The sequence below is a fragment of the Lutjanus erythropterus genome, chromosome 2 (assembly GCF_056507025.1).
Source record: "Lutjanus erythropterus isolate fLutEry1 chromosome 2, fLutEry1.hap2, whole genome shotgun sequence".
Classification (NCBI taxonomy): domain Eukaryota; kingdom Metazoa; phylum Chordata; class Actinopteri; order Lutjaniformes; family Lutjanidae; genus Lutjanus; species Lutjanus erythropterus.
In genome coordinates this window covers 13,310,012-13,333,759 of record NC_139318.1, presented here as the reverse complement: position 1 = coordinate 13,333,759, position 23,748 = coordinate 13,310,012, and the positions used below count along the sequence as shown (strand labels likewise).

General features: G+C 38.4%; 1 protein-coding gene across 1 annotated transcript in view; it reads left to right on the top strand.

Moving 5' to 3' along the window:
• dnah1 (dynein, axonemal, heavy chain 1) overlaps positions 1–23,748 on the top strand; it is a 45,182-nt gene that overhangs the window by 4,696 nt on the left and 16,738 nt on the right. The window contains exons 10-57 of the mRNA XM_084728858.1: positions 732–882; positions 1,047–1,240; positions 1,342–1,567; positions 1,709–1,828; positions 2,441–2,523; positions 2,657–2,798; positions 3,092–3,247; positions 3,416–3,614; positions 3,710–3,963; positions 4,565–4,777; positions 5,441–5,605; positions 5,726–5,847; positions 6,673–6,778; positions 6,880–7,059; positions 7,188–7,328; positions 7,817–7,980; positions 8,075–8,188; positions 8,266–8,454; positions 8,929–9,034; positions 9,849–9,962; positions 10,051–10,200; positions 10,535–10,621; positions 10,716–10,902; positions 10,994–11,085; positions 11,201–11,355; positions 12,019–12,196; positions 12,291–12,485; positions 13,040–13,159; positions 13,506–13,664; positions 13,764–13,865; positions 13,965–14,105; positions 14,314–14,474; positions 14,572–14,729; positions 15,553–15,726; positions 16,174–16,352; positions 16,552–16,782; positions 17,216–17,412; positions 17,851–17,986; positions 18,244–18,452; positions 18,578–18,749; positions 20,026–20,217; positions 20,317–20,427; positions 21,360–21,545; positions 21,632–21,823; positions 22,008–22,175; positions 22,285–22,476; positions 23,018–23,149; positions 23,516–23,641. Coding sequence (XP_084584984.1) covers positions 732–882; positions 1,047–1,240; positions 1,342–1,567; positions 1,709–1,828; positions 2,441–2,523; positions 2,657–2,798; positions 3,092–3,247; positions 3,416–3,614; positions 3,710–3,963; positions 4,565–4,777; positions 5,441–5,605; positions 5,726–5,847; positions 6,673–6,778; positions 6,880–7,059; positions 7,188–7,328; positions 7,817–7,980; positions 8,075–8,188; positions 8,266–8,454; positions 8,929–9,034; positions 9,849–9,962; positions 10,051–10,200; positions 10,535–10,621; positions 10,716–10,902; positions 10,994–11,085; positions 11,201–11,355; positions 12,019–12,196; positions 12,291–12,485; positions 13,040–13,159; positions 13,506–13,664; positions 13,764–13,865; positions 13,965–14,105; positions 14,314–14,474; positions 14,572–14,729; positions 15,553–15,726; positions 16,174–16,352; positions 16,552–16,782; positions 17,216–17,412; positions 17,851–17,986; positions 18,244–18,452; positions 18,578–18,749; positions 20,026–20,217; positions 20,317–20,427; positions 21,360–21,545; positions 21,632–21,823; positions 22,008–22,175; positions 22,285–22,476; positions 23,018–23,149; positions 23,516–23,641 — 7,621 coding nt within the window. The remainder of the gene's footprint in view (positions 1–731; positions 883–1,046; positions 1,241–1,341; positions 1,568–1,708; positions 1,829–2,440; positions 2,524–2,656; positions 2,799–3,091; positions 3,248–3,415; positions 3,615–3,709; positions 3,964–4,564; positions 4,778–5,440; positions 5,606–5,725; positions 5,848–6,672; positions 6,779–6,879; positions 7,060–7,187; positions 7,329–7,816; positions 7,981–8,074; positions 8,189–8,265; positions 8,455–8,928; positions 9,035–9,848; positions 9,963–10,050; positions 10,201–10,534; positions 10,622–10,715; positions 10,903–10,993; positions 11,086–11,200; positions 11,356–12,018; positions 12,197–12,290; positions 12,486–13,039; positions 13,160–13,505; positions 13,665–13,763; positions 13,866–13,964; positions 14,106–14,313; positions 14,475–14,571; positions 14,730–15,552; positions 15,727–16,173; positions 16,353–16,551; positions 16,783–17,215; positions 17,413–17,850; positions 17,987–18,243; positions 18,453–18,577; positions 18,750–20,025; positions 20,218–20,316; positions 20,428–21,359; positions 21,546–21,631; positions 21,824–22,007; positions 22,176–22,284; positions 22,477–23,017; positions 23,150–23,515; positions 23,642–23,748) is intronic.

Genomic DNA, 23,748 nt, shown 5'->3' with positions numbered 1-23,748 from the left:
TTGGGTGATTTTTAAGGAAGTCTGGGGACTTTCTCCATGGGCAACCAAAGAACACCCTACTGTTTTGGAAAATAATTACAATATAATAAAATGTTGTCTTCTTTCATAAATTTAGTGTAAATGGTGAAATCAGTTAAAACAGTGTGTTCAAGCAGCTGCTAAATGTTGGCAGATAAGACACACTTAAGACAGTAGCCACTGGTACAGCAATGCCACTTTTTTTTTTTTTTTTTTTTTTAACAAGAAAACAACATTTAATGCTTAATTTAAAAATAGGTCCAAATAAGTTTCTGTAGACAGGGTGTCACAAAATTTACCAAATCTCTCTTAACTTTGCAACTCTCAAAATAGCATGATTTTTAAAGGAGTCTGGCGATATTATGGTTACTGGTGCAATCATCTTCTGAGAGCCCAAACAGGTAATTTGCATTACAGTGAACCAAATGATGTACCTTTAGGATGTCAGTTGAGTAGGTGGTCTTTCAGTGTGCCCCACGACACATTATGGGTACACTGTTGAAAGAATCTGGTCACATCTGGTCCAGAAAAACTCAGAATGTAGTCTAAGCAATTGGATCTCATTACATCATGCACCCAAGATGCATTCCCACGTGTACTTAAAGCTGTCAACCTGAGATTGGATCACCCAGGATGCATGTTAATACAAAACTTTTTACTTTGCTAACTATTTATTATTGTGTTGGTAATACTACTCCATTCTCTAAAACTAGGCCAAAGAGGAACCCTCTGTTCCTGGTGGACTTGGTTCTGGATCAGACTGGGGTACATTACAGCACGCCTCTGGAGAATTTTGAGTCATGTATCATTAACCTGTTTGATAAGGGCATTGTGGCCACATACAACACACCACAGCTTGATAAGGTAAAAAAAAATGTAATGATCTGAATCACAGACCATTAAATTAAAAATAGAAATGCAGGGATATAAAGCTTGTTTGTGATAGGCTCATCTATTAATGGATAATGATGATGACAAGTATACTCTAAACAACAGTGGTGGAACTCTTCCTCTCTTGTCCTTGCCAGTTTGTGATGCACAATTTGTTTACTCGTGACGATCCAGTGCTTGAGTCAGTGACTTTGTGGGAACCAGAAATAACTGAGCTGAGGGAGAAGCTCCGCAATGTTCTACAACAAGCAGCCATACCGCTCAGGGCTTATGCTGCTGAATATGAGAAACACTTAGAGCTACATAACTTGAATATCGAAACCCTTCTCAAGTAAGTCTGCTCTAAGGTTCTCCCACAAATCAGTCAGATTTATGCTCCATTCAGCATGCTTTCCAAAATCAAATTGAGTAATTTTCAGTCTTCTCTGCCAGATCTCATACAAATGCAGAACAGACATCCCAAGAAGTAAAGAAAGAGGTAGAACAACATCTCAAAGACAAGAAAATGCTTGAAAACTCCCTGCCATCCTCCATTGTCATTGGTCCATTTATGGTCCGTGTGGAGGCTGTACATCAGGCTCTCTCTAACAAGAAAGAGGCTTTAGCCAAGGCGGTGTTGAACCACCTTGTTGTGAAGCTACGCAAGCAGGTTGATGAAGTAAGTTTAGAGGCCAGGAAACACTTAGTTAAGTACTTGTTTTTGTTTTGTTTTTTGTTTTTTTTTTACATCAATCTGAAAGCAATATTTTCCTGCCATTTAACTGCAACTTAAATTTTTACTGTGCGTATGTGTGTGCAGGCATGTGAAGAGTGTAACACAATAAGTAGAAAGTTACGTGAGAAGAACAACAGCATTGAGGAGCTGACTGAAAAGAGGGACTGGATGAAGCAAATCCCAGAACAGATCAAGAGTTACAAGGTGCACATTCAAGGCATGAACTGGTTATTTCTGTTATGTATCACATGAAGAGTTACTTTGTAGGGATGTACAACATGGATTTTTTTCAGCTGATACTTAAAACCATTAATCACCAGTTTGTCATGGTTGATACCCATAAAATAAAAAATAATTTCACATTTTTGTATTTTAAAAAGAAGTTCATAACCTGTAGAATATGCACACCTAAGGATAAGAAAGGCTAAGATATATTGCGCAAAGATTGATGATTTAATATTCCAGAGCTCTGAACCAAATCTAACTGACCTCACTGTTACAACAAAAACAGAGAACAGCTCTCACTCTTCAAATGTTCATTTATATTTTCTGCTGTAGTAAAGCACATTAAAAAACTTTTGTAGAACATTTTGTCTAAGAATTCAAATTAAATCCTTTGGTATAATCTGTCAAATCAAATGTTATTATAGCTGATATTTAGCAGATATTAATCATTTCCGTATGGGAATGATAAACAATAATATGAATAATATGAATTCTCATTATTGTCCAATAATTCATTGGCCTCGATATTTGTTGTGCATCCCTATTACTTAATCAATAAATTGGAATCTTTTTTTAATCTGTCCGCAACAGGAAGCTCTTGGCAAGACACTGTCAGACTACGAGCTATTGGAAGAATTTTTCTACAGTCTTTCAGATGAGGATATGAACAAAAAGTGAGTGTAAAGTCATCATGCTAATTTTATGTAAATTAAATGTAATTTATATCTTGTCATGTGGGATTAAGAGTGATACATAGTTATATAAAGAAGCTTTATAGTGATTGCTATAGTCATTTTCTCTGTTCAGGTGGATAGCTATTGGATGGCCTCACAGAATAATCACTCAGATGGAAGCAGCAGCCGTCCAGCATGTGGAGGATGAGCAGCACTTCCATAAGATACAGCTGGTCGACCAGAGCAACCTTGAGGATCAGATTAACTCTCTACAGGTCAGCTGAGCCAACTACGTTTTTTTTTTAATTAATCTGTGACTTACAAGATGAGTGTGAGATGATTTTTAGATGAAGTTTCAGAAATATTTCTAAACACAAACACTTGTTTGGATACATCTGAATGTACACCCACATTATTATTTGTATTTTTTCAAAAAATACAATTGCCCTCTCCAAACTTGTGTTAACAATCTCCAAAATCATCCCCTCTAGAGAGACATTCGTTTTTTCAGGTTCAGCAAAGTAAGTTGATGTTATGTGCTTCTAAATCACCACAACTGTGTTTATAGAGGCTGGTTGCTGGGTTTGCGGGCCATTCAGACATTGATCGTGCCCATGAGATGGCCACTGAGGTGAAGCGTACAAGCAAGCAACTAAAGGAGTGCCAGACAATGGCTCAAACCTACAACATCAGAGAGCGTTTGTTTGGTATTCCTGTCACTAATGTAAGCAAATCCATCAGAATCCAGAAAGCAAAATGATGTCTAGATACAGTTTGTCATTCCAGATGCCGGATTATTCCCCTTTTTTCTCAGCTGTCTCCAGTTTGTTGTATAATCTCCTGATTATTCAACATACTTTTTCTGACAATGAAATGTAAATGTGTATTACAGTATGATCATCTGCAGAAGTTGGTAAAGGATCTCCAGCCTTTTAAAGACCTATGGACCACTACCTCTGATTGGTTACGCTGGCATGAGAACTGGGTCAATAGCCCACTGTCTTCCATCGACCCTGAGCTGCTTGAACGCAATGTTACAGACGCCCACAAGACTATGCACAAATGTATTAAACAGTTCAAGGACATTCCCGGTAGGTGACACGTATATCATCATTCAATGCTGACAAAATGAAGTGTGATTGTTGATATGTGTGACATATTTTTTCTTTGTCTTACATAACAATAGACTGCCAGATGATGGCAACTGTAATCCGCAACAGGATTGAGGACTTCCGTCCTTACATCCCTTTGATTCAGGGCCTGAGGAACCCGGGGATGAGGAGCCGCCACTGGGAGATGCTTTCAGAACGCATTAAGATGAAAATTAAGCCTAAAGCCAACCTGAACTTCTCCCACTGCCTTGAACTTGGCTTACAGAACTATGTAGATGATGTAGCTCATGTGGCTGAGGTGGCTGGGAAAGAGTACACCATTGAACAGGTACCTTTGTATAGAAGTGATACCCTGACTACAGTATGTGAAGTATTAGGTTGCATTGTGTTTAGGATGTGTGGTAAATTCAGTGTCACTGTGGAAGTGTTATTTTTGATAATGTAGTTATAGTTTCATATCATCTAATATTCATGTGTTCACAAACACATCTTCCTTACATTATGAGCCACTTTGTTCATGAGTTGTACTTCCTGAATTGTATTTTTCCTCTGGGTGTGTGTTTTTTCCCATCCTTTTGTTATTTGCTTCAGTACTGTGACTCTGGGGATTCTGAATAATGAATAAATAGTTGGCATCTTGACTGAGACCATTTGGAGGTTTTCCCAGTATCTGCCTTTGAATACAGAGTTTAAAAAAATCTTGAAATTTAAAAGATTCTAAACAAAACATATTTACTAATTTGCATGAATAAAAAATGTATAAAGATTGTGAAGAAGAAAAACTTCTATTATATCAAAAAATAATAATAAGTATTGCATATTTATTTTCTGAGGAAATTCTCTCACATTGTATTATTTTAAAACAAATCCAGTCACTTTTCTTGCTAACACATGTTATTCTGTGAATATGTGCAACATGTCTCACTCAGGCCCTGGACAAGATGGAGCAAGAGTGGTCGTCGGTAGACTTTGATGTGTTGCCCTACAAGGAGACAGGCACCTACATACTGAAGAGCCCAGAAGAAGCATCCCAGATGCTGGATGACCATATTGTCATGACGAAAAGCATGTCATTCTCTCCCTTCAAAAAAACCTTTGAAGGTCGCATCAACACCTGGGAGAGCAAACTCAGAATCACCCAGGTACACACACACCCACACACACACAGACACACACGCGCACACAGACACACGCGCGCACACACACACACACACACACACACACACACACTTAATTACTTAAAGGGATAGTTTGGGTTGTAGGAGATATTTATCCATAGTCAGTATGTAACCTACAGAAGACATAGTTTGAACTAACCCTTTAAAAGTCTGAAGTCACACAATAACACAAACAAACTAACCAACTGAGGCAGCGGTGGATCTCACCTCCTGTCTTCTGTGAAGTAAAAGCACTATTTGTCTTATGTAATAGTGATTTTCTGTCAGAAAAGCCTGTCTAACAGCAAGGTAAAGAGATGAAAATATAGTTAGAAATCGTACACTTAAACTGATATTGATTCTTTTAGGTGGGCCTTTTTTAAATGGCTAAAATACATTTTGCTGCTGACAGTCCACAGCAGTTCATTTTCTTAGCTTCCTACATTGACTCTTGATTGACACTCCTGCTGCTTCTCCAACTGGGGGCATGCCAATGGCCATCTACAGTAGGTAATACACTGACTATGGATAAGTGCCTCATGCAGCCTCTCTTCAAAAAATTTGAACTATCCCTGTAAAGTCTTGTGTCTTTCATCAGAATCATGCAGTGTCTTATGCTGTGCTACTGCCCTCTTCTGGTGCTTGCAGGATGTGCTAGAGGAGTGGCTGACATGCCAGCGCTCCTGGCTGTACTTGGAGCCCATCTTCAGCTCTGATGATATCAACCAGCAGCTGCCTGTGGAAGGAAAAAGATATGAGCAAATGGAGCAATTATGGAGAACTGTGATGACAAATGCTTTTAATAATCGAAAGGTCCGAGCTTCCACAATACTTTCTTTTGTCTTTATACAGAGATGAGTGTAGAGCTAGATGACGATGATGGAGATTTTTTTGTTGTTAACTGTAAATGTATGTTTCTGTATTTATTGCAAGGTGATTGAGCTGTGCTCAGATGCTTGTCTACTACAAAAACTGCAAAAGTGCAACACACTCTTAGAACAGGTGCAGAAGGGCCTCAGTGAGTACTTGGAGACAAAGAGAGGCTCCTTCCCCAGGTAAGCCTCACCGAAAGTGCCTTGAAATTCCCCTGCCTCTCAATTTTTAGTGGTGTAACAGATTTATGAGTGTTTCAGTTCCACATACACACATGCAGAGAGGGTATGTATTGAATCACTTTTTCATATGATACACCACCTCACCAACAGTGAGTGGCCAAAGAAACTTGTTATGCTGTGGCAGCCCTGTAGCTCAGTTGGTAGAGCATCTGCCCCACGTATGGAGACTCTTAGTCCTCTGCAGCGGCCGCTGGTTTGACACCCGCATGTGGCCCTTTGCTGCATGTCATCCCCTCTCTCTACCCCCTTTCCTGTCTGCTCTTCAAGTATCCTGTCCAATGAAAGCAAAAAGCCCAAAACATAACTTAAGAAAAAGAAACTTCTTTGCTTGCTATTAATGTGTAAAGTACAGAAATAAGATGAAAAACATTTCATCAATGAAGTCAAAATGATGAAAAAAAATTCGAAAGTCGAAACAAACAACCAAAATTAACAACAAAATAAAGTCTAATTTCCCATATTAGTGCCAGGCATTAGACAAAATAAGTTGGGGTGGAAAAAGTTTTTTTTTTTGTTCAGTTTGACTTTAAAGTCAAAATGTTGAGAATAAAGTTCCAATACCATTTCAACTTTTATCTTTCTTTATGCACTCCTAGCACTCTTCATTACGGAAGCTATGATAGTAAAAGGAAAACAAGCAAATATGTGCAAAAAATAAAGGCTCCTGGAATCAACAATGACATGTACAACAACTAGATGGTCAGTGGTCTTTGGATGGTTTGTGTCCAGAAGTAAATTTCTATTCTAAATTATATTTGTTTGTAGGTTCTACTTCCTGTCAGATGATGAGCTCCTGGAAATTCTGTCCCAGACCAAAGATCCTACTGCTGTACAACCGCACTTGCGCAAATGCTTTGAGAACATTGCACAGGTTTGTTCTGGCTGGTTGTCTCTTCTCAAGGATTCCTCTCATATATTACTGAGAGTGTAACATGCATACCACATATGACTGAGACTTCTGTTTGTTCTCAGCTTCAATTCCAGTCAGATCTGCAGATCACACATATGTACTCTGGAGAGGGGGAGGAGGTGAAGCTGTTCCTGCCAGTGTGCCCTACTGGAAATGTGGAGGACTGGCTCAGGGATGTCGAGGAATCCATGAAGGCCACACTGAGAGATAACATTGACCGCTCACTCAAAGTCTACCCTGAGGTCTGCAACCCTGAATTTCACTTTAATGTTTTTTTTCTCTTTCATCAGTTTTCTGTACCATTTTAAGGTGAGGTATATTTAAGTAGTCCAGTTTTGTAAGATCTGTGTGTGCTGTCTTGACCCCACAGCAACCCCGTGCTGAGTGGGTGTTATCGTGGCCTGGTCAAGTGGTGATAGCTGGCTGTCAGGTCTTCTGGACTGCCGAGGTGTCTGAAGCCTTGGAGCAGGGAGACTTGACCAACCGCCTTTATCCCCAACTTCAGACACAGGTGTGAACTTGTTATTAGACTGGGCAATATTCAAATTAAATACCACTTCAAAAGTTTAGTTTGGATGATTTGAAGTGGGGCAGAATGAAGTGCTTGTCAATATTCAGTATATTACCTACAGTAGATGATGGTTGATGCACGAGATAGCACTATTTGGCTTGTAAAGCGGTGGCTTCCCGTCAGAAAAAGCTGTCTGACAGCAAGGTAAAGCTGTGAAAATAATCTTAATATAGTGTATACTGATATCTTTAGATGGTCCCTTTTTCTTTTTTTAAGTGGCTAATGTACTTTTTGCTGCTGACCATGTCCTCAGCAGTTCATTGCTTAGCCTCCATGCTGTTACTCTCTACATCTTCAAACTGGGACATGTTGATCGGTTATACACTGACTATTGATAAGAATCTCTATTTATTGCTCACATTTGTATTGAACATTGTTCACATTATTCTACAGTTTATGCTGACATTCTTAACATTTTGTTTATTGAGCTGGGTGACTTGGTGCGGCTGGTGAGAGGACGTCTATCTAAGATGCAACGAGCTGTGCTGTCCGCCCTTATTGTCATAGAGGTCCATGCTAAGGATGTTGCAGCCAAGCTGGTGGAGCAAGAGGTGTCAAGCATCAATGACTTTGAGTGGATCAGCCAGCTAAGGTTTTTTGCTTGTCTTGTTGTCCACTGTATACTATCATCCTACAATACTACACCCAGAATGAGTGTGATACTGTTCATCTGATACTGTTTGCAGATATTACTGGGCAAAAGATGACCTGTACATCCGCGCAGTGAATGCAGAGTTTTTGTATGGATATGAGTACCTTGGTAACTCTGGACGTCTGGTCATCACCCCACTCACTGACAGGTAGTCGTTGAGTTTAATGTTGTCCACTTCTGAATGTCATATACTGTTTTGAATACACTACTTTCTGCTTCTTTTAGATGCTACCTGACCCTAACTGGGGCTCTACACTTGAAGTTTGGAGGAGCTCCTGCAGGCCCAGCAGGGACAGGAAAGACAGAAACCACTAAAGATCTGGGAAAGGCCCTAGCTATCCAGACAGTTGTTTTTAACTGCTCTGATCAGCTGGACTTCATAGCTATGGGCAAGTTTCTCAAAGGACTAGCCAGGTGAGAGGCAATTAGTAAAGTATGGCAGAATGTCAAATGATCCAAATGGATACTTGAAAAGTCTCAAAAAGTCTGAAATTTAGATTTTGATATTCACGGTTAAAAAATGTTTGTCTGGAACTGTAGGAGAGGAAGCAGAATGAATGAGTGTGCCTGTTTTTTTCAGTTTTTCTGTTTTATTTGACTGATATTTTGTATCCTGTAACAGTGATCATTTCTGCAATGTCCAGTACATGGTCCAATACATATTTGTTTTTACGTTAAATCAGTAGCATACACTCTGCTTGGTAGATGTCGGTAGTAAACATGGTAAACACACCAACCTCTTTGGCTGCTACACTACATTCATTTTGCAACTTAAGTTATTTTTCAAAATTTGGTGATTTTGAATTTTTCTGATAAACTGAAGGATGAAGTGTTCCTTTATGAATTCTCATACCACTCATACTATTTTTTGTGTCTTCCATTTTGCAGTTCTGGGGCCTGGGCATGCTTTGATGAGTTTAATCGTATTGATGTGGAAGTGTTGTCTGTGGTAGCACAACAGATCACCACTATACAAAAGGCCCAACAACAAAGGGTGAGTAACTGTTTCAGTAACTACTGTATTCAGTACAGTAAGTATTTCCATTTTGTGTGAATCTGTTATGCTTGTTCCCACTGCATTTCAGAATAGAGATTTTTGAAAGTGTTTAGTAAATTTAGCAACATAGGAACCAAGAAATGAGCATTACACATATCTGAATCAAGCACGTCACACATGGTCATATTGCTCTAAAATGACAAATATTGCTTATATGTGTCTGTGAAAAGTAAATTATCTGTCATATCATTAAATGAATGACTGAATCAATCAATCAATCAATCAATCAATAAATATTTTATTTCTGTGTCTGGTCATTTTCATGATCCACTCCATATGGGATTATTTAGACACAAAAACTGCAAACAAAACATTCTGACATGCTCATCCATGATCATCAAAAAGCACAATACATCAGCATCATGCAGGCATAAATATCATTCCAATATAAAATATAATCTCACTCAGTTATCGCTCCAAGAGACAGAAACACAGCCCCATAAACACAAAACAACCAAACACTCTAAATTATATCTATAGTGCATATTTATATAAATTAAATTCTGAGGAAAATTATCTATCATGTGTTACTTGTCTCCTGTGTTCCCATGCTTTTAAAAAGAAACTCAGAAAATGCAAAAACTTTAGTGCTGATTGATTTTCTATTATGAAATTGTAAAATGTGTATGTCTGTAATGTTTTTATGTAAGTAAAGAATTTGATTTTTTTTTTTTTACTGGTACTGCATTTCACATGTAAAGACATGAAGAAGCAGTTTTATGTGTCTTTAAAATGACTGAGTTCATTTTAGGTGGAGCGGTTTGTATTTGAGGGGACAGAGATCCCTCTTGTCCCTTCTTGTGCTGTATTCATCACTATGAATCCTGGTTATGCTGGACGCACTGAACTGCCTGACAATCTGAAGGTTTGATATAATAACTGAAATTTAAGTAATTGTATAACACTCAGGATAAGCAGATGGAGCTCAACAAATGAGATTGTATCTCCTCCAGGCCCTGTTTCGTCCTGTGGCCATGATGGTACCTGACTATGCAATGATAGCTGAGATCTCCTTGTACTCTTTTGGCTTCAGTGATGCCAAAGTTCTCTCCAAGAAGATAACCACCACCTTCAAGCTCTCCTCTGAACAGCTTAGCTCTCAGGTACTGTATGGATTCAGAGGAGGTCAGAATTAGAATCAGTTAAACCTTCACATACATTTCTGTCTTCCAAAGAAATGCACTATTTGCCTAGAGATAATGTGATTTTGAAAAGGCAAGTTAAACTGACATACATATTTTATGAAAGATATTACTTCTCTAAACAATGTAATTTTAGAGCATTAGACTAAACAATATCAGCACACAACACAAAGTTACACAGTCAACATATTCCTGAGAGGATAGAGAAATGTGTGCTCACTATGTGTATGTATATAGAAATAACCAAGATATGAAGATGTGCTGACTTTTGACTATTGGTCTTGTTTACATGAAGGATCATTATGATTTTGGTATGAGAGCTGTAAAGACTGTGATCTCAGCTGCTGGAAACCTGAAGAGAGAAAATCCTGAAATGAATGAGGTAAGAAATGTTTCTTATGTTTATGATGGAAATTAATTGTCAGAACACATATCCAGTTAATATCTTATTCTTCCCCAATCTCGTTGTCTCCAAGGAGCTGATCTGTCTGCGGGCCATTCAAGATGTCAATGTACCAAAGTTCTTACAGGACGACTTGAAGCTCTTCAGTGGTATAGTGTCCGACCTTTTCCCTAAGACAAAACAGGAGCCAATCAACTATGGCACACTTGAAGAGTCCATGCGTAATGTCTGCACCAAGAGGAACCTCAAAGATGTGGATGGTTAGTGTTTCTGGAAGCACAAAACATATATTTTCAAATATGCAGTTACCTGTATTTTTAGGATGAGATGCCAGTATTGTGGTGATTACAGGTTATATAAATAAGTGTATTCAGCTGTATGAGACCACTGTGGTGAGACATGGACTGATGTTGGTGGGACCCTCTGGATCAGGTAAAACCAAGGTGAGTCTATGACTTGTCACTGTTGTTTACAGTTTTATTCAAAGATCTCCAAAGTTGACAATGAGTTTGTTTTGTAGTGTAGAATCTTGTATGCAAGTATTATTATGTGTGTTAGTGTTATGAGGTACTAGGTGCAGCAGTTACAGCTCTGAAAGGCCAGCCCTCTGTGAGTGGTGGTGTGTATGAGCCGGTTCAGATATACGTCCTCAACCCCAAGTCTATCACCATGGGACAGCTCTACGGGGAGTATGACTTGCTCACACACGAGTGGTAAGTGATACTTTGTTTAGTCTAGTGTAATTTGTTTATTTCATTTCAATGCATATTTTCTGATACCAGTATACAAAAACACTCTAACACTCTAATGCAAACTACCTATACACATTCCACTAGGTCTACATTCCATTGACTGAAAAAGGATCAAGAAAAAGAAAAAAACTGTGTTACCTGCTCCTTTTTTTAATAATAAAATAGCATAAATACAAATGATCTTTGTCCTTTACACAGATCATATAAAAATCAATAATACAAATAAAGTCACTTAAAAGATTCAGCCATACTCAAATACAATTGCCATGTGGTCATCTTAACATAAATATTAATGATTAAGTTCATAATGTTGTCATTGTCCATTTATTTTTTCTCTAGAAAATTTTCTCGAAATTGAATAATATTTTAGCACCATTTTAAATCATTGTTCAGGGATTTCCACAGTTTCAATCTATATGCATAAATATACATACACATACTGCTTTAATGTAGTTCTTGCATTAGACTGTTGAAATTAGATTTCATTTTATAATTTTTGTCAATTGTTCTTAATATAAACAACTTATGTAACTCCTGCTTTGTTTGAAACAAACATAACAAACTAAATATGTCAGACTTTACACTACTATACACACACCCTTTGCCTTTTTCTCCATCCCATAGGACAGACGGTATCCTCTCATCTCTTATCCGTGGAGGGGCATCCTCCATGGACCAGGAGAAAAAGTGGTACATGTTTGATGGACCAGTGGATGCTGTATGGATTGAGAACATGAACACTGTGTTGGATGACAACAAGAAACTGTGTCTTAGCTCTGGGGAAATCATCAAGCTAACTGATGTAAGGCTAAGGAGTTTTCACACACTTAATTTTTGTCCCTGTTTTGCCTTCTGTCCCATGTGCATTCAGACATTCTTGTGTCTTACCCCTGCAGGTGATGACCATGATGTTTGAGGTGCAAGACTTGGCAGTGGCATCTCCAGCTACAGTGTCTCGTTGCGGTATGGTCTACTTGGAGCCCAGTATTCTGGGCCTTGTCCCTTTTACAGAATGCTGGCTGAAGCAGATCCCTGAAGCCCTGAAACCATACACCGAGCAACTCAATTCCCTGTTTGCCAGGTTCCTGCAGGTAAGGGGGGAGGGGGGGGGGCATGACTGAGAGAGACCAGCAAGAAATCTTAAGACTTTTTCATATAGTAGATTATGATTGTATAAACAGTAGGGATCAATCAATCAAGTATTGTTGTACTGAAATAAAAAATACCTCAAGTAATGTTGCATGGTTAATTGTTTTATTTTACTTTATAAAAATGACAGCTACAGACTGCTGCATTGTTTTTGTTTTGCAGTTGTACTTACATAATTCAAGCATTCATTGCCACTGACATTAATGCCAATTTTTTCTATATGCTTTGATCATGGGTGGCTACTCTTATTTTATTTTATTGAAGAAGGAATGCAAAGGCACTTTAAGTTAAACAAAAATGAATTTAATATATATGTATGAATTATAATTATAATAATAAAAAATGCTCATTTTTCTTTGCTTTTTAATATTCTGATAGATATCATATTGTGGACTTTATATCATGGCATTATTGTACCTTGAGTTTTTGTACTATTACATACCTTATAAACAATGCACTGCTTTTGTTTTTATGTTTTTATTTATGTTTTTTGTAGGACTCCATCACATTTGTCCGCACATCAGTAAAGGAGGTCATCACATCCCTGGACAGCAACCTTACCTGTAGTCTGCTTAAACTTATGGACTGCTTCTTCTGTCCCTTCAACGTTAAAGAGGTGTGTGCAGCTCCTCTGTGTCAGAATAACTCACATTGAAGAGTATATATGGATTTCTGTCCAAGTAACCTGTTTGAAGCAGATAGAACGCTGTACTTTAAAATATAGGATTATGTTAAAAACTGCTATTTGAATTAATGTATTATTATCATATCCAACTGTATGGTCAAGTGTGGTGAAACAATACAGAAGATGCTCTACTATTGAAAAACACTGAGTTTGTTCAGTTACCTATTTACGTTATATTTCAGTAAATAATGTATCTACAGTCATGTCACTTGATTGGCCAATACAGTTACATTATACATTATACAGTACATTTTCTGGCTTTTGTCTTTTCTTGTAGGGTGAGAGGCCACCACCCCAAAAGAAACTGGACCGTCTCAAGGGACTGATAGAGCCCTGGTTCTTTTTCTCTCTGGTGTGGAGTGTCGGCAGCACAGGAGATGCAGCCAGCTGTAAGCGCTTCAGTGCCTGGCTGAAGAACAAGATGGCAGAAGAAAAGGTCATATCAGCATCCCTACTCCACCATCCCACTGCCAAATTATTTCTAATGTAATTTGCATTGATAGCTGGATTATCTCTACCTCTTTTTGTCCTGCAGATTCAGTTATGTTTTCCAGAGGAGGCCCTGGTGTATGACTACAGGCTTGATGATGCAGGCATTAGTAACTTTGAGAATGATGATGAAGATGAGGAAAGAAATGTAAATATGATGATGGATGCAAAAGCATACATATTATTCATGCAACCAAGACTATCAGATGCATTTTTGCTTTTCTTACAATCATTTCTTTCATTTTAGGTGCAGTGGGTTAGTTGGATGAAATCTGCAAAAAGTGTTGTAATCACCCCAGAGACAAATTATGCTGACATCATCATTCCCACTGCTGACACAGTGAGAATGTCCTTCCTCATGGATATGCTTTTGACCAATAAAAAACCCGTGAGTACTTTGATTGTAGTTGAACTCCAACTTTCTTTGACTAAAATAAATGTTAAAGAAAAGTCCAGCAGTATCACTTGTTAGTATAAACTGTGATCATTTTATACTGAAGCGCTTATTGAGAATTCAGTAAAACTGGTACATTTAAATGCATTGATTTCCTTGAGAAGATACCATTAGACTAAATTTGTCTGTACTTGTGACCCAGGTGCTCTGTATCGGGCCAACTGGCACAGGAAAGACCCTTACCATGTCAGACAAGCTGCTGAAGAAAATGCCTGCTGAATACATCACACACTTCCTCATGTTCTCTGCCCGCACCTCAGCCAACCAGACTCAAGATTACATTGACAGTAAACTAGACAAAAGGTATGTGTAATCTACTGTGCATTGTCCAACCAACTACACATTATTTACAATACAGCAATATGTTTGTGACTCACCATTTCATATACTTGTGTGTCAGGCGGAAAGGTGTATTTGCACCTCCAAAAGGGAAGCACTTCATCTTCTTCATTGATGATCTAAACATGCCCATGTTGGAGACTTATGGTGCCCAGCCTCCTATTGAACTGCTGAGACAGTGGATGGACCACGGTGGCTGGTATGACAGGAAACAGATAGGTGAGAATACTGCAGGGTTGGGTTTAGCTTATTGCATTAGTGGTACATTTCTCTAGAGTGTTTCTTCACACCTGCAATCTTAAAAGGATAGTTCAGATTTTTCGAAGTGAGTTCATGTGAGGTGGTTATTCATATTTGGTGCATTACCTACAGTAAATGGTGGTTTGCATGTCGATAGTTTGGATAAGCAGTAGGAGTAGGAAGCTAAGCAATGCCAGCAGCAAACCTTTTGTAGTCATTTGAAACAAGGCCCAGCAAAAAAATCAAGATCACTTTAAGTATATACTATTTAGAATAGCATATACTATAATATTATACTATATGTTCATTCATTATTTATTTATTAATTTATTTATATATTATAATATTTGTAATTTCACTGCTTTACTTTGCTGTTAGACAATTTATTGTTACTGTGATATTAATGTGACTTCAGTGAATCAAAACTAATCCTTAAAAACACAGAAATCACACAATAAATGAAATAATAATAATAATAATAAGAGAGAGTAATATTTGACTTATTTAACAGCAGTTTCCTGTCAGAAAAGGCTGTCTGAAGTAAAACTGTTTAAATATTCTAAATATAGTGTACACTTGCTAAAATACTGGAGCTTCTCCAAACTGGGAACATGCCGATTGTCATCTGTTGTAAATAATACATTGACTGTGAACAACTATCTCATACAATGCCATGTCAAAAAAATCTGAAGTACACATAATACATAGATAATGTATTATGTAATATATAGATTTGGATTTGTTATTTACATTCAGGAATATGAAATCTCATTAGCTCCTGTTTTTTTTCTGTCCTTCACAGGGACATTCAAGCACATAGTGGACATCAATTTTGCCTGTGCCATGGGACCCCCAGGTGGGGGCCGGAACCCCATTACCCAGCGCTTCACACGCCATTTCAACTTCCTCTCCTTCACTGAAATGGAGGATGCCAGCAAGAAGAAGATTTTTGCTACCATTTTGGGTAGTTGGATGGGTGAGTCAGGGCTGTTAATGTGTATAAATTTATTGGTAGGATAGATGTTGCAGGGTGGAGAATACTTACATTGTCTTGTTAAAAACAGACTAACAACCATCTATAACTGAATCTTTGTTCTCTTTCAGATGGAAATATGAGTCAAAAGGAGCCAGGCAGTGAGTCAGGGACACTAAGAAACAATGTAGACAAAGAGTACAGAGTGTGTAAAATATCATTTCATACCATAAGAAGAAGTTAGTATAGCTCATATGATGTATGAATATACAAAACCCATTTCTCAATAATTTTATTCATAGACTTCATGTAAAAGCAACAAATGTTGACCAAAAGTGGTGCAAGTGTCAGTTCTGATAAAGCACTGTCTCAAAATCTGACAGTAAACAGATTTTCCCATGAATTTCATTTTTTTATATTATCACTTCTCTCTTTTATCCTGCTGCTTAGGACCTGTGCCAGCCATCCAGCCACTGAATGAGTCTCTTGTAGAGGCTACTATCCGAGTCTACTCTACTATTACCTCCCAGCTCCTCCCAACTCCAGCCAAGTCCCATTACACCTTTAACCTCAGAGACCTGTCCAAAGTCTTCCAGGGTATCCTCATGGCTGAGGCTGGGATGATAGAGGTATTCACATGCAATAGAATGAAATCAATTTGACATTATCATATTACTATTATGAATGAGAAAGTCATTTGGTCCATCCAACAATGGAATAACTGTAGAAATGTTATGGGTGTCCCTGAATAGTCATGGGTAAAGAAGTTCAACCTAAGTAGAAATGTTGGAAGAATCCTCAATATAGAAGTTGCTTTGGTGATTTTAGGACAAACTGCAGCTGCTGCAGCTATGGTACCACGAAAGTTGCCGGGTTTTCCAGGACCGCCTGGTGTGTGCTGAGGATAGGGACTGGTTCAGTGGGCTCCTGAAGGACTGCATTCAGGAGTTTGAATGCAGCTTTGGAGAGGTTGTGCCCTGCACACCTGTTTTGTATGGAGATTTCCTGATTCCTGGAGCTGACCACAAAGTCTACACACTAATGCAAGACAAGGAAACGGTGAGTGGCGCTCAGAGGTGTTCACACACTCTTCAAGTATGGTAGAAAAAAAGGTAAAATTATAGTTTGATAGTTCTGATTGAACTTATTTACTCAAGTGAAGTGAAAAAGGCTCTGAAATGTACTCAAAGTATAAAAGTAAAAAGTAGCCCTCTGAAGGACATTTCTACCTCACCTTTTCTCTGCGGTTGAGTCTCCCTCCCTTGTTTGTTTCGTCTTGTGATGTCTTTCATGACGTTTTTGTCTTGTTACATCAGTCGTGCATGATACGCGCTGATGGATACACCAAGGAGTTGTCTTTTCTATGTGTTATTGTAAAGTTGCTTCATTTTACTTAATTTGTTTTTCCACTCTACAGAATATGAGGGTAAATGTGTACTTCAATAAAATTATTATTTTATTATTATTTTTAACCCTACATTACATTTTCTAGTTGATGAAAGTGATGGAGGAATACATGGAAGACTACAACCAGACCAGTACCACTAAGTTGAAGCTGGTGCTCTTCATGGACGCCATTGAACATGTGTGTCGTATCAGCCGCATCCTGCGCCAGCCCCTGGGCAATGCCCTTCTGCTTGGAGTGGGAGGGAGCGGGCGCCAATCACTCACCAAGCTGGCCTCATATATGTGAGATTGCCACACTTTACAACTCCCATACCAGCAGACTGAATACAATTTTCATGAAACAGAAGTTTTATTTTCTCCAAATATCTGCTTTTCTGAAAGATAACACTGTTGGGTTTTGCAAGTTTTCTTTATTAATATGTTGACTGCTGACCTTTTTCCAAAGCATACACACATTTCTAAATTGATGTCCTTCTTTATAGGCAGCTGTTTGTTTCCTTTCATTTCAGTACAATGTAAAAATCAGAATAAGATGGGATAACATGAGATAGATACAGTAGTGCGTAACACTCAACATTCGGTTGCCTTTGTTTTGTGCCAAAGTTGCATTACTTATTGATTATTGAGTGACAGTTCAGGTACAAGCCGGTGCTGCTTTGAAAATCCATAAAGTATAAATGATTGTGGCCTGGTCCTCATTGTGCGTTTGTCCATATTCAGGTCAGAATATGAATGTTTCCAGATTGAGCTGGCTAAGAACTACGGTCAGACAGAGTGGAGAGAAGACATTAAAAGCATCATGCTGAAGGCTGGCCTTCAGAACAAGCAGATCACCTTCCTGTTTGTAGACACACAGGTAACAACAGTATTCTCTTATCACCTACTCCATGTATGTGGTACTTAAACAGCACTGCTGGCACTTATTTTTAGTCCATGTGCATGAGAGCACAAACAAACATACAAAATGTCAATCTAAGTGGTCCAAAGTGTGTAATTGTTAAATAATGGTGTGTGTGTGTGTCTGTGTGTGTGTGTGTGTGTGTGTGTGTGTGTGTGTGTGTGTGTGTGTGTGTGTGTGTGTGTGTGTGTGTGTGTGTGTGTGTGTGTCCATAGATTAAGAGTGAGTCATTCCTTGAGGATATCAACAACATTTTGAACTCTGGAGACGTTCCCAACCTATATGCAGCAGATGAGCAGGAGCGCATCCTGACAGCCATGAAGCCAGTGGTGCAAGACCTGGGCCAGCAGCCAACTAAAACCAACCTCATGGCTGCCTACATCAGAAGGGTCCGCAGCAACATTCACACTGTACTCTGCATGAGGTGAGAAACAAAGTTTATTTTTTCACTTTCTGAAAAGCAGATTAAAAGAAGTGGTTCTGTTTCTTCATGCTCTTTGTTCTTCTTATACCCTTCAATCTTATTCTCTCCCCTCTCGTCCTCTACAGTCCTATTGGTGAGGTGTTTCGTGCACGGCTTAGGCAGTTTCCCTCTCTGGTGACATGTTGTACCATAGACTGGTTCAATGCCTGGCCAGAGGAGGCTCTGCAGGCTGTGGCCACATCGTTTCTTAATGAGCTGCCTGAGCTAGAAGCCAGCCCCACAGCCATGAAGGGACTGGTGAGTATGCTGTGTGTGTGTGTGTGTGTGTGTGTGTGTGTGTGTGTGTGTGTGTGTGTGTGTGTGTGTGTGTGTCAGTGAGTTATTGGTATGAAGGTGTAAAAATAACTTTTGCAAAGCAAGAAAATACCATACATTGAAAGATGTATGTTATTTAAATAACCATACAGTATATAGAAATAAACCTAACCTCCACATCAAAGTTAACTGTTGCCTAATATTGTCATGGTTTTGGATTTTGTTGGACACTTCCTGTTTTATTTTGGTAGTCTTGGTTCTCCCTCAAGTGTCTAGTCTTTACTTCCTGTCTTTGTCTGTTTTCCCACGCTTGATTGTCATGTGTTTCACCTGTTTGCCCACGTGTGTGTCATTAGTTCAGTCCATTTAGTCTCTATGTTTCTCTGTGTCTTTGTGTGTTCATTGTTGTCTCCTTTGTTGAGGTCCTGAGCCCTGTCTGTGTGTTTTCATGTTTTTTTTTTTTTGTTTTTTTTTTTACCATCTTGGAAGATACCCACGTCGCTAAATCTTCATTTTGGGTCCACTCTTTGTTTTACTGGTTGACTCAGCACATACATAACAAATATAGAATCTCTGTACAATGTCCTTTAGACAGACCTATATTTCCATTTCTTCACTTTGTTGGTTGTCACACTGAGCCCATGTTGGGTATTTCTTATCTCTTAGAATAAGAGATTCAACATATCACAAGATAAGTGCATATGCATGTGGGTCACTATGAATTGTAATTTGCTTGAGAATGACAATCAAACACAGTCAACATGAACATAGTATTTGACAGTATTATTGTCAACTTATGTGATAATACAAATTAGCCAGGGGGACCAACATGATAAAGCAGATACTGATGATAAGGAATAAATGTGGTATATACATTTTATGATTCAAGAGTGAGCATGTGAAAACAAACAGATTGGTTGCTTGATTTGTGAGTAACAATTGAGAAAATCAAATTTGAATGGATTAAATTATGGTCAACTTCATTGTCATTGCACAGAGTACACATACTGACACAGTGTTTAGCAACCAGAAGTCACTTGACAGAACTGTGACAGTAGTTACAGCAGGGTTTTCACTGTGATGTATTACCATACTTGAGCTACTTTTAAGTCTCTGCAAATGTAATTTATATTTTAGCTAAATAAATATATCAGCTACCCGAAAAGAGAAGGAAAAAAATACAATCAGAAATCTAAAATACTGAAATCACTTTTCATTAAGCACAGTCTCAGTCTAACTGATTGATTTCCTTCTCCAGACATTGATGTGTGTGAGGATCCACCAGATGGTAGCCAGGAAGTGTGAACAGTATCGGGCTGAGCTTTCTCGACACAACTATGTCACGCCCAAGAGCTACCTGGAACTGCTTAAAATCTTCTCAGATCTCATTGGACGTAAGAAGCAAGAACTATGCAGTGCTCGTCAGCGCATGAAGACTGGCTTGGACAAGGCAAGGGAATGAACTAGAAAAAAAAAAAAACGCTAATAGAAATTCGATATGCTTAATTAGCACTCTTGTGTGACTACCTGCTCTTCTGTGGTTCTGTAGCTTCTTCGCACAGCAGAAGATGTGAGTAAGATGCAGGAGGAACTGGAGACAATGAGGCCTCTTTTGGAGGAGGCTGCTAAGGACACTGAAGTCACTATGGAGACCATCAAAGTAAGGAAAAATAAATAGAGGCAGAAATGTCTGCGTCACACAAAAGTTTTTTAATTTGTCTCTGAATTATGAGGGGTGGAAGTAACAAAAATTAATTGCTTAAAATGGAGTTTATGTAAATCCATATGAATTGAAAAACAGAGGTGTAAAAATGGATGTTAAATGAAAAAATGGAGTAATAAACTATCAAGTGATGAGATCATACCAGCCGTGACTGATGAAAACAGAGCCATGTTTCATCATTTACCCCATTTTATATTCATCATTCACAACACAGAATGTCATTTAAGTAAGTTGCCTCATGGCCGGAAGTAACAAATTGCTTGCTGTAAGCGATGAATGTCAGGTTGGTGTTTATGAATGATGAATAGTAAACAGTAACACAGCCCAGTTGATTTTTACTTTTCACTTACATTTATCACTTACATTATTATACATTATTATATATAAGTGTTTATTCACTTTTTTTGTTACTCTCACCCTTGGTGCTACTTTCCTTAAATGATGGATGGCAATTATGTGTTGTGAATGATGAATGTAAGATGCTCTGTTTTCATCATATCACAACTATTTTATTTAAATCAGCTTTAAATGGATCAAAGCACTTGATAATTTATCACTCCATTTTTCTTTTCACTTGTATTTTTACCCCTCTATTTTTTCAATTCAAGTGCAATTTCATCAACTCCATTTTTATCAATTAATGTTTATTATTTTCACCCCTCATACTGAATTCACTAGACACTGGTATGAATTTCAAATCATGTCCTTCTTTCTGTATACAAATGTTGAAATTGACACAGTACAGCAAGTGAGTCGAACTGGGCACAAATGTTTTTTTCTGTATGTCTGCATGTGTGCAATATATGTGCATGAGCTGTGTTTTTTTGAACCTTTGGACCTCATTCATGACTAATACTCTACATTTCCAGAAAGACACAGTGGTTGCAGAGGAGACCCGGAAGTCTGTACAGGCAGAGGAAGCCAAAGCTTCAGAGAAAGCCAGTTTTGCAACAGCCATCGCAGCAGATGCCCAGAGAGACTTGGATGAGGCTCTGCCAGCCCTGGATGCTGCTCTTGCCAGCCTCAAGTCACTCAACAAAAATGATGTCACTGAGGTCAGGGATTGGTCATAATATCCTTCAAATAGTACAGCCTTTATAAAATTAATAAAACTTCCTGATTTTCTTTTTTCTTTTCATAGGTGCGAGGCATGCAACGACCTCCTCACGGGGTGAAGCTGGTTATTGAGGCAGTGTGCATTATGCAGGGCATCAAACCCAAAAAGGTACCAGGAGAAAAGCCTGGCACCAAAGTCGACGACTATTGGGAACCTGGTAAAGGTCTGCTACAAGACCCTGGCAAGTTTCTGGAGAGCCTCTTCAAGTACGATAAGGTAGAGCACGTATCTGGTGGACTTATTGTCATGTCATTGTATGTTTAATGATATTGTCATTGTCTCTCCAGAACATCATCTCTTTAAGACTTAAGTTATCTAAGTTTCAGTGTTGGTCATTTCCTGTTTGGGATCTGTGAGATGTATTAAAAGGAGCTTTTTCTGGCACTAATCATTGCTGCAGGAAAACATCCCAGATCATGTGATCAGTGCAGTCCAGCCATACATAGATAATGAGGAATTCCAGCCAGCCTCCATTTCCAAGGTTTCCAAAGCCTGTACCTCCATTTGCCAGTGGGTGCGAGCTATGCATGTGTATCACTTTGTGGCAAAAGCTGTCGAACCTAAAAGGGTAAAAACTGAAATCCACTTTTAAACTACTATCTAATATCCATGTGTGTTTTTTTTTAATAAGAATTAAAAACACCATCTAAATATTAAAAATCTAAATATTTGTATAGCAAGCTCTTCAGGAGGCCCAGGAGGACTTAGCGGTGACCCAGCGTATCCTGGATGATGCTAAAGAGCAGCTGGCAGCGGTGGAAAGTGGCATTGCCACTTTGCAGGCCAAGTACCAGGACTGTCTGGCCAAGAAAGATGAGTTGGACAAGAAGTTTCAACTGTGTGAGGCCCGCCTCATCCGAGCAGACAAGGTCAGAGGGAGGGATAATAAAAGATAAGTCAACAAGGGGGCAATTAGGATCATAGCAGCAATAGAAACAGACCAGAGCACTAGCTACGAACAGGATATATATATAAAACAAAAACATGCAGATAACAAATAAATAATAAATCAAAGTTACTAGGCTATAAACTGTATGTTAACCTAGACCAGTGTGCATAAATGTAAAGACTTTGCAAAACCAATGCAAAAGTGACAGTAGATACAATATATTTGCCATATATGTAGATTAGTTTATGTGCATAATGAATATAATCAACTGCAGATAAAAATATTTAATATTAAACATAATACAAATAATACATCTAAATTGAACAAGAGTTAAACAGTATGTGATATATATGTTCATATAATACCTATACATGTAATATAATATAAACAGTATAAGCAGTATCAAATGCAGTTAATATTGTCTAATGACAAATTTTTTCCCTCATATTCAGTGAATCTCAATATATCTGACTTATTTCATATTGATAGTTATGTCATGATGATGCATTGATCTTCTCCAGCTTATTGGTGGGCTTGCAGACGAGAAAGTGCGTTGGAAGGAAACAGTGCAACATCTGGATTACATGGTCAATAATGTGGCAGGCGATGTGCTTCTATCTGCAGGATATGTAGCATACCTGGGACCCTTCACTGTAAGTGGGTTATAAGTGAGTCCATGAGTGTGAATACATATCAAAAAGTTGCATTACCCATAACAGACTTCATATACACATATTTCACATCACAATTAACTGCATTTTTAAGATTCAATATTGTGAGACGTTCCTGTTGGAAAGTTGCTGTTTATTTTTGTGTTTCCAGTTGAATCCACTAAAAGTCAGACCTATAGCAATCAAACAGTTTGAACATAATTGTTAAGTATTGATGAAAAAATCATAATTGCGATTTTTAGTACGTGTGTCACTGTTTTTCCCAGACTTGCATGTATTTATGCTAATCAGTGCAGCACTATTGCATTATGTGCATGAAGATGGACTGTTTTATTCATGTGTTTTTAGGGAGAGTACAGGGTAGCAATGGCAGAGGAGTGGCTGCATTGTTTCAAAGAGCTAAGTGTTCCACACACTGATAAACCCAACTTGATCAACACCCTGGGAGATCCAGTCAAGATCCGCTCCTGGCAGGTCAGAACCAACCTGTCATCAGCTTAGACCTTTATGGTCTATACATCTTAAGACAGATTTTGACTTTTAATAGTCAGACCATCAGACTGACTTAGTTTTTTTGCATG